At 40.8% G+C, this 14,423-nt stretch overlaps 1 protein-coding gene across 4 annotated transcripts in view; it reads left to right on the forward strand.

Moving 5' to 3' along the window:
* The window catches only part of SLC1A2 (solute carrier family 1 member 2), an 87,254-nt gene that overhangs the window by 55,458 nt on the left and 17,373 nt on the right, over positions 1-14,423 (forward strand). For all 4 annotated transcript variants that reach the window (XR_011679283.1, XM_071427621.1, XM_071427620.1 and 1 more), the window contains exons 5-9: positions 3,149-3,308; positions 6,275-6,401; positions 8,230-8,463; positions 9,178-9,372; positions 13,322-13,456. Coding sequence is in view for 3 of the 4 variants with exons in the window: in XM_071427621.1 (XP_071283722.1) it covers positions 3,149-3,308; positions 6,275-6,401; positions 8,230-8,463; positions 9,178-9,372; positions 13,322-13,456 (851 nt within the window). In the remaining variant the exon portion in view is untranslated. The remainder of the gene's footprint in view (positions 1-3,148; positions 3,309-6,274; positions 6,402-8,229; positions 8,464-9,177; positions 9,373-13,321; positions 13,457-14,423) is intronic.

Genomic DNA, 14,423 nt, shown 5'->3' on the forward strand with positions numbered 1-14,423 from the left:
TGAATGCTGGCTTGGTCTTTCACCCAGGTTGAATTTTAACTTGGCTGTTAATTACAGAGATAATGGTTCTGCAATGCCCTGATTGGAATATATGGATGATCATCATTCCAGCTCATTGCCAAAAATGTGCCCCAAACCCAACCTCCCATAACCTCTGTTGCTGTGTTAGTGTCCAGATAAGGTGGGGATAATTGCTCCAAAGGGCTGATGCACCTACAGGTGGCTCCATCTCACCAGCTTTGGAGCATGCTGGGAAGAAAGGATGCTTGCACAATGTGTTGCTTGCCCTGTAGGGAGTTAATTTTGTCTAAAAGCTTTTCACTAGTGCTTAATCAAACCACCTTGATTTTAAGAAGTAAAATATGCTTAAGCATATTTCTTGTATGTAAGCTGCTTTTCCCTCCAACTGAATTGTTTGAAAGTAATGCAGACAGGGCGTTTTGGGGGTTGGGTTCATTTTGGTGTTTTTGATGTAACAGGATTTGTTGCCAAACCTGTTCTTAAGTGTTCTTGTGTGAAATGGCATGATAGCTGGTGCTGTGTTTATAGCCAAAGAAAAAAGGAACAGGAAGGGGGGGAAGGGAGAAGAGGCCATGGGAGAGTGGAAGAATGAGGGTGACCTAAACTGCCAAAAGGGTTTGGATTGCTTCACTTCTTACATGGACTTCCACATAAAAACATATAATCCTTGGGGATTTAAAGAGAGAACATTCTCAATATTTCCAAATCATCACGGGAATGTCAGTCATGTGGTCAAACTGTGGGTGGCTAAACATCACATGTAATGTGAAATGTATTTTTGCAAAATTAAGTGAGGGAAAGCAAGGTGCTTATGGTTTTCTCTTCCTCTCCCTCATTTGAAGTGTGGAAGAGAGGAAAATTCAGTTTCTTGTCAGTTGAAGGTGGTCAAATATCCTGACAAAGGGACAAAAAAAGCAGAAAAAAGAAGAATTAAGCTCCCTGTGTCATATTTTTTTAAATGTTAGAATTATTTTTTCGGTGTTAGTAGTATTTTTTCATAACTAACCAAAGTTCAGGTTATTTCACTAGTTATGGATCACTAATTCACTGATTATTTTTAGATTTAGTAAAAAAAAAAAAAAGAGCTTTTTGGCTTTTCAGTGTTTGATTTTAGCAGATTCCAGACTAATTTCTACTGAAAACCTCTGCCACAAAGCCACATTTCATTTGTGAAATGTGACTAGATGGAACTTTTGCTTCTGATACACTTAAACTCCTCTGTAAGGAGTTAGGCTTTACTTTTCTCTCTCTTTAAGAGGAAAATAACCTGCTTTAATGGTGTCAGCATATATTTTCTTTCCTACATTCATGCAGTCTCTCTCCATAGACGCTCAGAGTTTCCAGGTAGCCTTAGGTGGAAGAAATATTGTGCAGTAATCATGCAAAGAGTGGTTCTGAAGGGTGCACAGCAATGGAGCTGAACAGTGCGTGAGGAAGTTTTTGTGCCTTTCCTTGCAACCAGGCAAAAGCCAATGAAGATGTTCATGTGCAGCTTTGGAACTGTTCATTTGCAAACTGGACTGTGGCTATCATGAAATTTCAATGTCTCCTGAATTTTCTCACATGGTCCATAAGAAAGTTTAAATTTATAATGAAAATTGCTATTCCAGCAGAAAAACCATGGGACCATCTGTGAATATGACTATGAAATTTAAATGGTTTTTTAGTCTCAGATGTGGTCAGCATCTAAGATTTATGTCAGACTCAGCATTTTTAGAGACTGTGACCTTGAGCAAAGGACTGCTGAGGACCTTTAACTTAAGTGACTGTAGTGGAATTTGTGAGTGTGAAGAGTCTAATATTTTAAGTTTAATTTCCATTACTCAGTTCTTGCATTCTGAATACCTCACATAAAAAATACTCTGTTGACAAAATCCCTCAGATAAAATTTAACTCTGAAAAAAAAGTAGGCATTCAATAATGTTAGGTGGTTTCAGGACAACTGAAGAGTTTCTCATGCAAAGCTATGTAGGTTTTCTGTCTATATCCCCCTCTCCAGATTTAGGCAGCAGGTTTCAGAAGGAGAGATGTAAGGTATTTTAAAACCATAAGGCTTTACACCCTATGGATCAAATCTGGATCCTCATCCATAGTACTACAATGTCCATGTCAACAAGAAAGAGGTGGAAATGTTCTTTGAAAAGCTAATGTACAGTTTCTGTTACCTTGCTAAGTGTTTCTAGGAGCAAGGTGAGTAGGGAACAGATGGCAAAACATGGCAAACCAGTCATAGCTTCCAAACCATTTTGCTTGTCCCAGGACCATAAAGAGGTGGAAAAAAGGGTCAAGGTGTGAAGTGGGAGGAAAATATCTCTTCTAAAAGCAGCAAATCACAAATCTCTCTTTTTCCACTCCCTCCTCCCTTTTTCCCTAGCTGTAACCTCAAGCTCACTTCTCCTCCTACTACTCCTTCCCAGCTTTTCCTTTACCGTGACTTTCATGTGCCAGGAGTGGGTCCAAATGCCTTCAGAAGCTGATGCCCTTTTTTTTTTTAGGTGGTCACATTTGAATCTGGCAGCATTGGTAATTTTTCTGTTATCTATCCTCCACAATCTTTTAATTGGAGATCTCAGGGCACTGTGTATATTTCATTTTGAGCTCTTGCAGTCAAGAGCTCAAAAGTTGTAAGAGAAGTGTTGGAAATGTCCTGAATTTTTGATTCAAGTTAACCATTAAACTGGGATGACTTGAGGTGGACAGACCATCCTGAATAAGAAGCCTTACTGCAGAGCTGCTGCCATGACTGATTTTAGAGGCCCCTGGCTTTTGGTGCTAAACAAATGGTATCAGCCTGTGACACACAGTCTGGGAAGCACCCTTTGTGAACTGTCTGGCCAAAGGGACTAACTATCTGTGAAATGTTTCATTGTAGTGATAAAAAACATGCATTTGCCATACTTTTCACACTAGAGTTATGAGGAAGACCCCCCAGTACTTTGAAGCACTTGAAACTGTTGAAGAATAAACTTAGTTTTGGAAGGGTTAAGAGGCTGTGGAATGCATATCTAATACTTTAAAAATATAGTTCCCTGTAATTTCAAGTGAAGACTTTTTATTATTAATTCCTTGTCTACCATATGGTATTCAGTCTATTTCCATTCTCATCCTCCCTTTTTATTGCCTTCAGATCCAAACTGTCACCAAGAGAGTGCTGGTGCCACTACCTGTTGAAGAGCCACCTAATGTCACTGATTCTGCTATTGCTATGGTGAATGAGACAGCAGCACCTGAAGCCCAGATGGTCATTAAGAAGGGACTGGAATTTAAGGATGGCATGAATGTCCTGGGTAAGAAAATTTCCTGCCTGTCAAATATGTACGTGAGATGGATGTCGCAGCTTTTTGCTGTGGCTAGGTAGTCAGTGTTGTTTGATCCGGTCTTCAGTGCATGTTTAGTCTCTCTAGATAATCATCAAATGCTATCACCTACTGTCTGTCCACTGGTCTCTGAGATTATCACAGAAATCAGCAGGTGACTTGTTCTGGATTGGCAGCTTTGTGGTTATGAATTGGAGGAGTACAGTGGCAAAGCATGTAGGAGCTACCCAAAATATCCTTTCATCCTAGAAGAAGCTGACCTAGGCTAATACTAATGCATATTGGTAAAAACAGTATGGGGGAGAGCTTCAAGAGCCAGTGCTTCACACACCCCCTGATGGATCCAAGTTGTTTCCAGTAGCTGTCTTGGGTGTGCTGAACTAATTTGGCTTGAGGCAGAGCCTGAAGTGAGAGGTGGAGTGTGAACCACACCACCCAAGAAAATTCCCAGAAAGGCTTGACACATTTCTGAGTCACAACTCCCTCCTCCTTTCATCTTGGCTGCTGACCTTTACCAGCTGCAATTGCCATCATGCCATCTTGTCTGAACAAGCCAGCAAGTGGAGGTGGTAGGAAAACTTTGCCTATCTCCCACCCCTTCCTGAAGCAACTGTTCAGTCTGGGATGGGGGCACACAAGAAACAAACAGCTTCCACACCACTTCTATTTTCTCTTCTGTGTCTAGAATCCTTGTTTTTTCATCTGAGAGAGGGGTGCTCCTCCTTCAACTCCTTCCTTTCTGTATGTGGGTGAAGTCACTCACAGATTAGCTCTCAACTTGTAGCCTCACACCTACGCTTGAAGATGCTCTGTGACAGCACATCCACAAGGCTGAGGCTGACACCTCTCTGTCTATAGGTGTCCTCAAAGTGGGACAGTATGTTGGGGTACCTAATCCCCTGCTTTCTCTCACCACTAGGCCATAATCTTTGAAGGGCAAATAGCCTCTTACAGCTACTGAACAGCTCTTGCTGACACAGTGCTGTCTGCAGACCTTCCTGAGGTGTTGGTGAATTGGTTGGCTGCTTTGCTTAGATACAGGGGAGATGATAGCATCTATAAGCTGGTCTTGTTTTTCTGTGAAGCAGCCTGCTCTACAAGAGCCCTATATCCTGCCTGCTTTCATGACTCTTGTTCCATTCAGCATCTGTGGGCAGAGGAGCCACTTTCAGAGCTGCAAGTTGGCATTTTGCACCAGGCATGAGGCAGCAGCTCGTTGCCAATGCTGTTTACCCTCACCTGCTTTTTTCTCTCCCAGAATTCTCCTTATGAATTAAAATGAAACAGTTGTTTTGAGTGAGAGATGCATTCCATTTAATGCTGGGCTTGTTTTGTGTAGGCTCTGTCATGGATAAGAAAAGATCTAGAAGGCTGAATGCAATTCCTGTAGAAAAGAAATAGAAAATATAGCTGGGGAATTTGCTGTGGTGTTTTGACCAATGACTCTCAAATGTTCTTGAGTTTTTTTGGGTTGGTTTGTTGTGGGTTTGATTTTTGAATGAAGAAATGAAAATGTTGTGGGAATTGCCATCCAGTTTGGATAATCTGTACAAGCCAGGCAAATTCCTGCAAATAGGAACCAATCTGACTCTCATGACTAACATAACAGCTCATTTGGAATTAATGAACAAAACTACCTATTAACATTTTCTAATGCAGATTCTGAATTCCAGGAAGTAACTTGGTCTTTGAAAAGCTTTTCATCATTTCTCTACGCTCTGTGGCACACAAACATATGCTTCACTTCCCTATTCAACTGACTCAACAAAGATAGCTTGGTTCTAAAGAATGACTTTGTATACAGGAAACTGGATTAAAAAAAAAGAAGAAAAAAAAATCTGGTTGCTAAACCCAGTGTGAAGATATGGGACAGCCTGTCTTTTCCCAGGGTATTGGCAGCTCATATTCCCTTATCTTGAATGGCTTTGTGTCCCAAAAGGTTTTTTCCATAGGAATTTCCCAGATTAGTTTGCACATTTGTTAAATACTGGACTCATATCATGACTGAAAATTTAGCCTCAAAGAATGGCTGAAGATTCAAACCATCCGTCAGTATCAGTTAATAATCCAATTCTGGACACTGAAAATTTCTGGATGCAAAAGGTTAGCATTGAAGAAACAGCTCCAAAGTAATCCATGACAGATGCATCCATTGTTTTTTCACACTGATAGTCCAATACTCCAGATAAATCTACATTTGGAGCCAAATGTTACCCATTTTGAATGCTACAATTTTGTATCAACTGATAGCTTTTTCAGTGAGGTTAACCTGCTTATTGGGAGTTCTGTGGTTAAGTGCAATACCCACCTTCTCCTCCCACCTCTACCTTCTTCATTTAACAGGAATACTTCTGCCCTACAAAAGTTCTAGGGCTACTTTGCCTTTCCCCACAGTCCAGGACTGACTGGTCTGTCAAGGCACTTTTGTAAAGCCTGAGAAAATTCCTCTTGGTTTCTAGAAACTCTTTTAACAATGGAGTTAGAGTGTAGCATTGTGTTACCTTTCCCATTTGCCAGAGCTCATGAGGTTTCTAATAGCTGAATGGCACTGAGAAGATTACTGTATATGTATTTTTTGATGATCAATACAGGAAAAAACCCAACAAAACTGTAATTGGGCTGTGAAATTAGTAAAACATTGAAGAATAAAAGATTTTCTGGATTTGATTATGGTAGTTGAGCATGAGTGCATATTAAAAAATCCCAAGACATTTGTAATACCCTGTAGTTCTGATATCCTGACCGATGTGCTCTAGGATGACCCTGCTTGAGCAGGGAGCTTGGAGCAGATGACCCACTGTGGTCCTTTCCAAGTTTATCTAAACTGCGATTCTGTGTTTCTGTGAAATCTGGGTTTTCAGGTAGCATCAAGACATTGACTAAGTGCAAAAACTTCCTAAGAACCTTCTTTTTTGTCTTGCCATTTTCCCCAACAGGTTTGATAGGATTCTTTATTGCTTTTGGCATCGCTATGGGGAAAATGGGAGAACAGGCCAAGATGATGGTGGATTTCTTCAACATCCTGAATGAGATTGTAATGAAGTTAGTAACCATGATCATGTGGTAAGTTTGTAGTTCTAACTCACAGAACAAAAAGAGTAATTTTTAAAAAGCCCTATAAAACCTTGATATAGTGATACAGTTTGTTAGTAAACGGTGTAATTAAATAGTTGACTTTCTAAAGCCTTGAAAGGTATATTAGAACCACAGCAGCATTATTTCCATTTGGTGAGGATTATTTAGGACCCAACTTGAAACATTTCTGTAGAGATTCTGTTCTTTGTGTGCTGAAATACAATGCATGTACCAGGAAAGGCCTTCAAATGCCACATTGACTGTGGAAGTTCATTATAGCGGAGAACACCTCAGCAAGCAAGAATGGCCCACACAAGAGTATCCCAACTTCCTGGGAGGTTAGCTTAATCCCAGGGTATTGCCTTGAAGGTATAATTACAAAAAAAAGCCTGTAGACACACTTTATTAATGGTCTTCTTTAGTAAAAATACTTTAGCATCAAATAAAATTCCCGTAGTTTTCAGTGATGTGTAATCCTTTCACTCATAATTTCTGCAGAATGTCTTACAACCTTGCTGCAATGGGATCACTGGAAGATATCTGCCCTGTTTCTGAAGTACACCTGTTTACCTGTTTGTAATAATGGGGCCTGACTTACCTTTAAGAAAGTCATAACTCCCCATAACCCTCCAGGAGCTAGAATTTACTCTTATTTAGCACCATTTGGTAGACCCAAGACGTAATACCCTGCCTACAATGTAAACATTCTCTAGCAGTCAGTGTTGCAACAGCAGGAAGTCTTTCAAGTTTCAAGAAATTCACTGTAAATATTTATTTTTATTAATGTGATTTTTATTTCTCTTCTCATGAAAAAAGGAAATTGATGTAGGGAATTCCTTTTGTTCATCTCTGTTTAGAATTTTTAGAGATTTGTTGAGGCCAGAAGCAAGGGGATTTTAGTGTGTGTTTATAAAGAAAAAAGCACTTCCTTATGCAGAGTTACATTCTGTTTGGTTTATGATTGCTCAGCACAGACATCTGCAACTCCCATGGCACCTAGAGACTCTCGGGAACATGGCATTGCTACATAAGCATAAAACAAAACAGACATCTGGCTCTGACAACATGTAACTCTCTGTAAGAACTGCATTTTGTCAAGTTCACTGAAATGTGGCGTTTTATGATAACTGGTATAACAGCTGGCCTTGCATTTGAAGTGATTGAAGGCTTCCAGGCCTTGGGCACACTGCTTGAGAAATCATGAGATATTCTAACAAAAACCAGGAAGCACTTTTATTCTGAAAATCTGTTTCCTTTGTATTGTTCTAATGATTAAGGAGGTAAAACCCATACCCTAAGTAACAAAAGTACATAATTAATGAAGAATCCATAAATTAAAAAGCATTTGTCTGAATTATTGAAAGAACAGTGGAAACATTTCCAGCCTTCAAGATATAATCAGTTCATTTCAAAAAATAGTTTAACTGAAGTAAGTAATGCAACCTCCTGAAACCAGATAATCAATGGGTTGTAAAAGTTACATTTTAAGAACAAATCTGCACCGTTCTTTATGATACAAGCCTGTGTAACATTATCATATTCTTGTCCAATGTTATTTTAGGATTGAGAGCTATTCAGGAAAGGCATGTTCCATTTGATAGGATGGAAAATGAAGTGTATGGGGGATTTGCTGGAGATGGCCATCGCTTTTAAAAAATATGTGAAAACTATCCCTTGAATTTCAATCAGTTCTTGATGTTCACCTCAGTGTTGAGCCTGAGAGCTCCCTGCTCTTCTCCAGTCTGTTTGGTTCAGCACAGTTTCTATGACTGCACTGCCAAGATGAGTTCTGCCTATGCTTGTTTTCTTTCTCCAGGTACTCCCCGTTGGGTATTGCTTGCCTCATCTGTGGAAAAATCATTGCAATCAAGGACCTAGAAGTAGTTGCTAGACAACTTGGCATGTACATGGTCACTGTGATTGTGGGTCTTGTCATCCATGGAGGGATCTTCCTGCCTCTGCTCTACTTTGTGATAACAAGGAAAAGCCCATTTTCATTCCTTGCTGGGATTTTCCAGGCATGGATCACAGCTCTAGGCACAGCTTCCAGGTACACCTGAGAAATACCAGTGTGCTTTATTTTTTGGCAGATTATTACCTGCTGTTTAGACATGATACATCTGCTGTTCTAACCTTCACTGCAAAACTATTTTTAATACAACCATCTTTCAATAAATCAAAATACCACTTGCCTTCAGGATTCTCTAGAGAGGCTGTATCTCTGCAGAGACCTGCAGACATCTGAGAGACCTACTTTTTTGTTTTTTCTTCCTTCTTTTGTTGTCTTTTCTGCCATTTGCCGAATCACTTGTGCAAATTGTGTTAATTCTGTGCTTGTTTCCTCAACTAGGAAAAGTGATAATTCTTTTTCTTTTCAGAGCATGTTAAGACCAGTCTCATTGCATTCAAGAAAGAAAAAACAAACATTTCTAGGTTTCACAAAATAAAGGAAAAATCCTCTCAGTTTTTATTTTAATCAATTTTTGCAAAATAATTGGACTTCAGTGAAAAGCTGAGGATTCATGCAGGCACTCTCAAGCTCTCATGCTACATCAAGCCACGTTCATGTCTTGGCTACAGTCCCACTTCCAGTTAAATGTAGGCCTAGTTTAAAAATTGTCTAAAAAAGGCTTAAATCACAGCAGAAAGCGGAAGTAGAAAATATAAACAATGGTATTAGAATTTCTAATTTTGCTCCCTTATGTGTATCTCTTATATTGATTTTAATTGTGCCTTCTTTGTGTTTTTTGCTTTCTCTCCCTAGTGCTGGAACATTACCTGTCACATTCCGATGTCTCGAAGAAAATCTTGGCATTGATAAGCGTGTAACAAGGTTTGTTCTTCCTGTTGGAGCAACAATTAACATGGATGGAACTGCCCTCTATGAAGCTGTGGCTGCCATCTTCATAGCACAGATGAATGGAATTGACCTGGATGGAGGCCAGATAGTTACTGTGAGGTCAGTTCAAAAGAGTCCTTTGTTTCTACAGACTGTAAAATGTGAATGCTTTGGCTTGGATGTCTTCTTGGTAGCTGAGTGGTCTCAGTTGGATTCAGTATGAAATCTGTGGATTTCTAATAATGATATGCAAATGAATGTTTCATATATGGGTCCTGGTTCTCTGGTGGTGTGTTTTCTATATTTGCAGCCATAGTGCATGCTGGTGTTTTACACTTCTAGAGTTGACAATTGTCATGGTTTAACTCCGGGTGGACACCAAACCCCACACAGCCACTTGCTCACTCCCTCACCAGCAGGATTGGGGACAGAATCACAAGGGTAAAAGAAAACTCATGGGTTGAGATAGCAATAGTTCAATTGGGAAAGCAGAAACAGTGCCCACAAGCAAAGAAAACCAAGGAGTTAATCCACTACCTCCCACAGGTGAGCAGGTGCTCAGCCACCTCCAGGAGAGCATGGCCCCACCACGTGTGACAGTCACTTGGGAAGACACAGGACATCCCTCCAAACTCCCCTTTTCTCCTTCTTCCTCCCACTTTATGCACTGATGATTCCACACACATGGGGTGTGGAACATCCCTTTGGTCAGCTGGGGTCACCTGTGCCAGCTGTGTCTCCTCCCCTGCACCCCCAGCTCCCTCACCACCATGGCAGCATGGAAAGCAGAAAATGCCTTGGCTCTGTGTGAGCCCTGCTCAGCAATAACAAAAATATCTCTGTATTATCAACCCTGTGCTCAGCACAAATCCAAAACACAGCCCCCTACCAGCCACTGTGAAGGAGATTAATTCTACTCCAGCCAAAACCAGCACACAAAACAATGTCAAGTCTAATATAAAGCATTCTCTGTCCAATGAAATGCTTTTTTTTTTTTTTTTTTAGTTTAGGGGTGTGCTACAACTCATGTACGGGCCATTAACTTTCTAGAATATATCTGTTTATATACACTACAAGAAAAAGTTATACCTAAAAAATCTTTCTATGTGTTTATATTTTCCTTTACTTTTTCTGTCACTTTGGTGAACAGGAAAAAAAATAATGATCTGAGAATAGCCCATCCATAGCCCATCCTCAGGGTGAGATTATCTATGGCATGGTCTGGATGCTCCCAGACCTTTTATCTCTAACCCAACAAATATTAAATGTAGTCTTTTCATATCAAATTGTCTTATCCAGAAGAAAGCTGAGCATCTGTAAGGACAAAAGAAAGTGCCCATTAAAAAAGGATAAGAGTGATTGAAGGCTGTTTACTGTAAGGGAATTTTAACTTGATGAGGACAGCAGGTCTAACATTTTGAATAGTTAAAATGGAAACCACAAGCGAAGGCTGCCAAGTTTGTCTTCTTCCTGTCGTTTTCACCCACACAGTTTTCTTTTATTAAATCTTTTTAACACTAAAGAAACTCCTTCAAAGGGACGTCTAATTCTATGTTTCTTGCCCAGCTATACTAGTTCCACACTTTCCATTTGTTTACTTCCTGCCCTGACTCCTGAAATAGTAAAGCCAAGTTTGTAAAAGGTTTTCAGGGCTGCTTCTAATGAAGGCAGATGCTAGACCTGCATGATCCATGTTTGTTCCTAAAACTGGAAACCGTCATTTCAGAGATGCCACATATTAAACTAAATTGAGACCAGGGAAATTCAAACCTGGAATCTGCTGTTGTCCAGGAGATTTGGTAGGCTTGAACCTGAGTTACTCATCTTCTCTTTCTCTGAGGGATTGAGCAATTGGCTCTTCCTGATCTCACCATATTAAGGCTGGTGTATCCAGCTTTGCGACTGACATTTACAAAGCAGGGAGCAACTTTGGTCGATTTGTAAAACCACTGCTTTCCCTCTTCATGCATTTTTGCTACAGCAATATGACAAGAGCTATCTCTTGAGATTACAATACAAATGAAGGAAAGCTTATTAGGTTTTTTCTGGAATATGCACTTTGTGATGCTGACAATATTCAAATGACCCAGACATAACCTCATAAAGATTTAATTAGCCTTTGACCAGCCTTAGTTACTTCATACTGGTAATTTAATTCCTCTAATTTTCTGTGTTCTTTGGGAAACGGTGATCTTAGTAGCTAAGACAGGTTCTGTTTAGTTCTGAACTCTGCTAGCTTCATTCCCCTCCAGGTCTGTTAGCGCTGCTGTGGGAAGGCAGGCAGGAGCATTTGCTCACAGAGTTTGGAAGGAATCCCTCACCAGTTTAGGCTGGAAGTGCCTGAGGATCTTGCATCATGTGCAAAGCCTGACAGCAGAGCAGAGCATCCTGCCTGCACATCTGCTGGACCTATCTGGGTGTTTAGTGAGCCAGCCTGCACTCTAACCCAGACACCTGACAACCACACTGCAGCCTAGGTCAGACCCAGCCAGACAGCATCTGGCAGCTCTAAATCAGGCTAACATCCTCATAGATGAGTTCTGGGGCTAATGGGCAAGCATTTCCTGCAGAGTCTGTTCTCCCCTACTTCTGTATTGGAAGCACTTTTGTCCTTGTCGAGACAGACATAACAATGTGAAGAACCCACCGTAATTAAGAAGGCTTCTCTATATTTATTTTACAGCATGCTGTCTTTTTATACTCTTTCACAAAGTTTATACTTATTCATTGGCCAAAGTAAATCAACATAATATTCATTGGAGCAAGGCAGCCTGCCCCTCGTTTGTTTTTCTCTCTCTCTCTCTCCCTCATTTCCATGCTGATGGCCTTGATGAAGCTCCTTTCAGGAGCAAAGGCAGCTCTTATCAGCTCCTTCTCTTTCACTAACCCTTTCTGACTCACAGACCAGCTGTGAGCCCCTCCCACACACTTTCAGATTTGTTGGGTACCAGCGGTGGGGTGAGCTCCCGGTCCCTCCTGGAAGCCCAAAGGAAATGGTACCTGCTGTGGCACAGTTCTTGCTTTCAGGAGCTAAGGTGCCACCCACAGCCCCATTTCCCAGCATTTATTCCTGGGCAGCCCAGTTGTGGAACTTTGCTCTGCCCTGACTGGCTGCCAGATGAAGGGCTGCCAGATGAAGTGGCCCCAGAGACAGAGCATCCCTCCATTTTCTGCCTCCCTAACGCCTGGCATGCGTTAGGGCTCTCAGCCCCTGTAGGAGTTTTTCACCTCATGTATAGCATAAACAAGGCAAAAACAAAAATCAAATTTGTCCCTCTCACCTGCTTTCCTTTTTATTTACCCTCCTCCTCTCCCTCTCCTCTTCCCTGTTTTTCTCCCCTTGACTTGCTCTCTGACAAATTTATTTTCCATTCTTTATAAGACTGCCCAATGATGTTGATATTTGTTATGGTCTGTGTTGTATTTTTACAAATATTTGAAGCTCAGACATTCACTCTACTGATCTTCATCAAAATATATGAGGCAAAAACAAACACAGGTTTTGATTTATGAAAGAATCACATGAATTTTGCTCTTTCATCTAGGCTGATTTGTATCTAGGCTTGGTAGACCGCTGGCTTATATTTTGGGAGTTCTGGATACCAGACTTTTATTCTTCTGTATTTAATAATAACTGCTTTCTCTCAGCCTTTAACTCATAATTCAGTCTTCAGGTAACATAAATAAACAGAAATGAATCACTCTGAAAATTCAACCTGTAGTCACCAAACTTTGGCATGTTGGGATGGTCAAAACTCAGGATTCAAAATCCTGGATGAGTTTGTCGAGTTTAGAAAACACCACAACACAGCTTTGAATGTCATAACTAGCTTACAGACAACCCTCTTCCAACTCTCTGAACAAAACCCATTGATCTGGCGTCCCCTAATAAATATTTCTAGAGAAACACAAGAGTGAAAAATATGACCTGAACTTACCTTGATTTATCTCATAGTTGTGTTTTATGGGAAGAACACATTAAAAAATGGCCTTCCTAATGGTCACATGAGTATGCAAGTAAAGTGCATGTTCTCTTCCTGCTACTCCCATTTGATGTTTGGTTTTGCAGTTTGACTGCCACCCTTGCGAGTGTTGGAGCTGCCAGCATTCCCAGCGCGGGACTCGTCACTATGCTGCTGATCCTGACTGCCGTGGGTCTCCCTACCCAGGACATCAGTTTGCTTGTTGCTGTTGACTGGCTTTTGTAAGTTGTGCTGACGCTGCTGCTCAGTGCAGAAAAGGCAGTGAAGTAATGTTTGTCCACAGTGCTTTACAGCCATTGGTCGTAAAGAACTGTAAGTCTCTCCTCTGAGATAAACCAAAGGAGGAAATGGGCTATTCAGTGAAGTAGGAGACTCTGAAAGCAGCTGCTCAGATGTTACAAACTGTTACAGAGCTCCTGAAGTCAGTTTCCATGAGCCAAGGGTCCCCTTGGCACACTTGTGAGCTCGCGGTTTTGTATTATCTTCTCCCTAATGATGCCTTCCCAAAACTCAAGAGCAGTTTTCTAATCTTTGCTTTCGTATTTCCATTTGTTATAGTTCTGGTCTAAAATGAAGGATGAACGCTGAAAATGCAAGTTCCATCAGGATGCTGCCAGCAGGTTATAGAGAGATGTGGGCATTTGTAGTATCAAATGTTTTATACTTGTAGGGGCAAAAGTTGGTTTCTTTTTGTATATAAGAAAGTAAAATACCTTTAAAAAGAGCCTGTTCCAGGGCAAGACAAAGACCAAAGACAAATAAGAATGAAAACTGAAATAAAGAAGGTAATTCCCTAGTTTCATTTTACTGACAGATCATTCAGACTAGAAAGAATGGCTTTCATTTCCAAGAACTTGTGATCAAAGTCCTCCAGTGCCATTGCAGGTCCTCCGGTGAGAAACAGCTAACCCACATATTGTTTCTGAGGCTACTGGTCTTCAACACTTGAATACAGAAGCCGTAAATACAGACAGAGGGTATGCCAGGCCACATCCTTTCTCTTGCTGTAATTTGACAGCTGGGATATCCTCCTGTCATCTGGGCAGAGCTGAGAGACTTAGTAGCCCTTAAGTTGTACTGGCCTCTAGAGAGGCCAGTATTGTTGTATTGTCCTGTACCGCTGCAGCACAGTATATTCTGGTTTATTCTGGCCAACAGCCAGCTCTCCCATAATATCCTTTGAAGTAC

Source organism: Agelaius tricolor, unplaced genomic scaffold (assembly GCF_023055355.1).
Source record: "Agelaius tricolor isolate 1412-34295 unplaced genomic scaffold, bAgeTri1.0.p SCAF_5, whole genome shotgun sequence".
In the NCBI taxonomy this organism is placed as follows: domain Eukaryota; kingdom Metazoa; phylum Chordata; class Aves; order Passeriformes; family Icteridae; genus Agelaius; species Agelaius tricolor.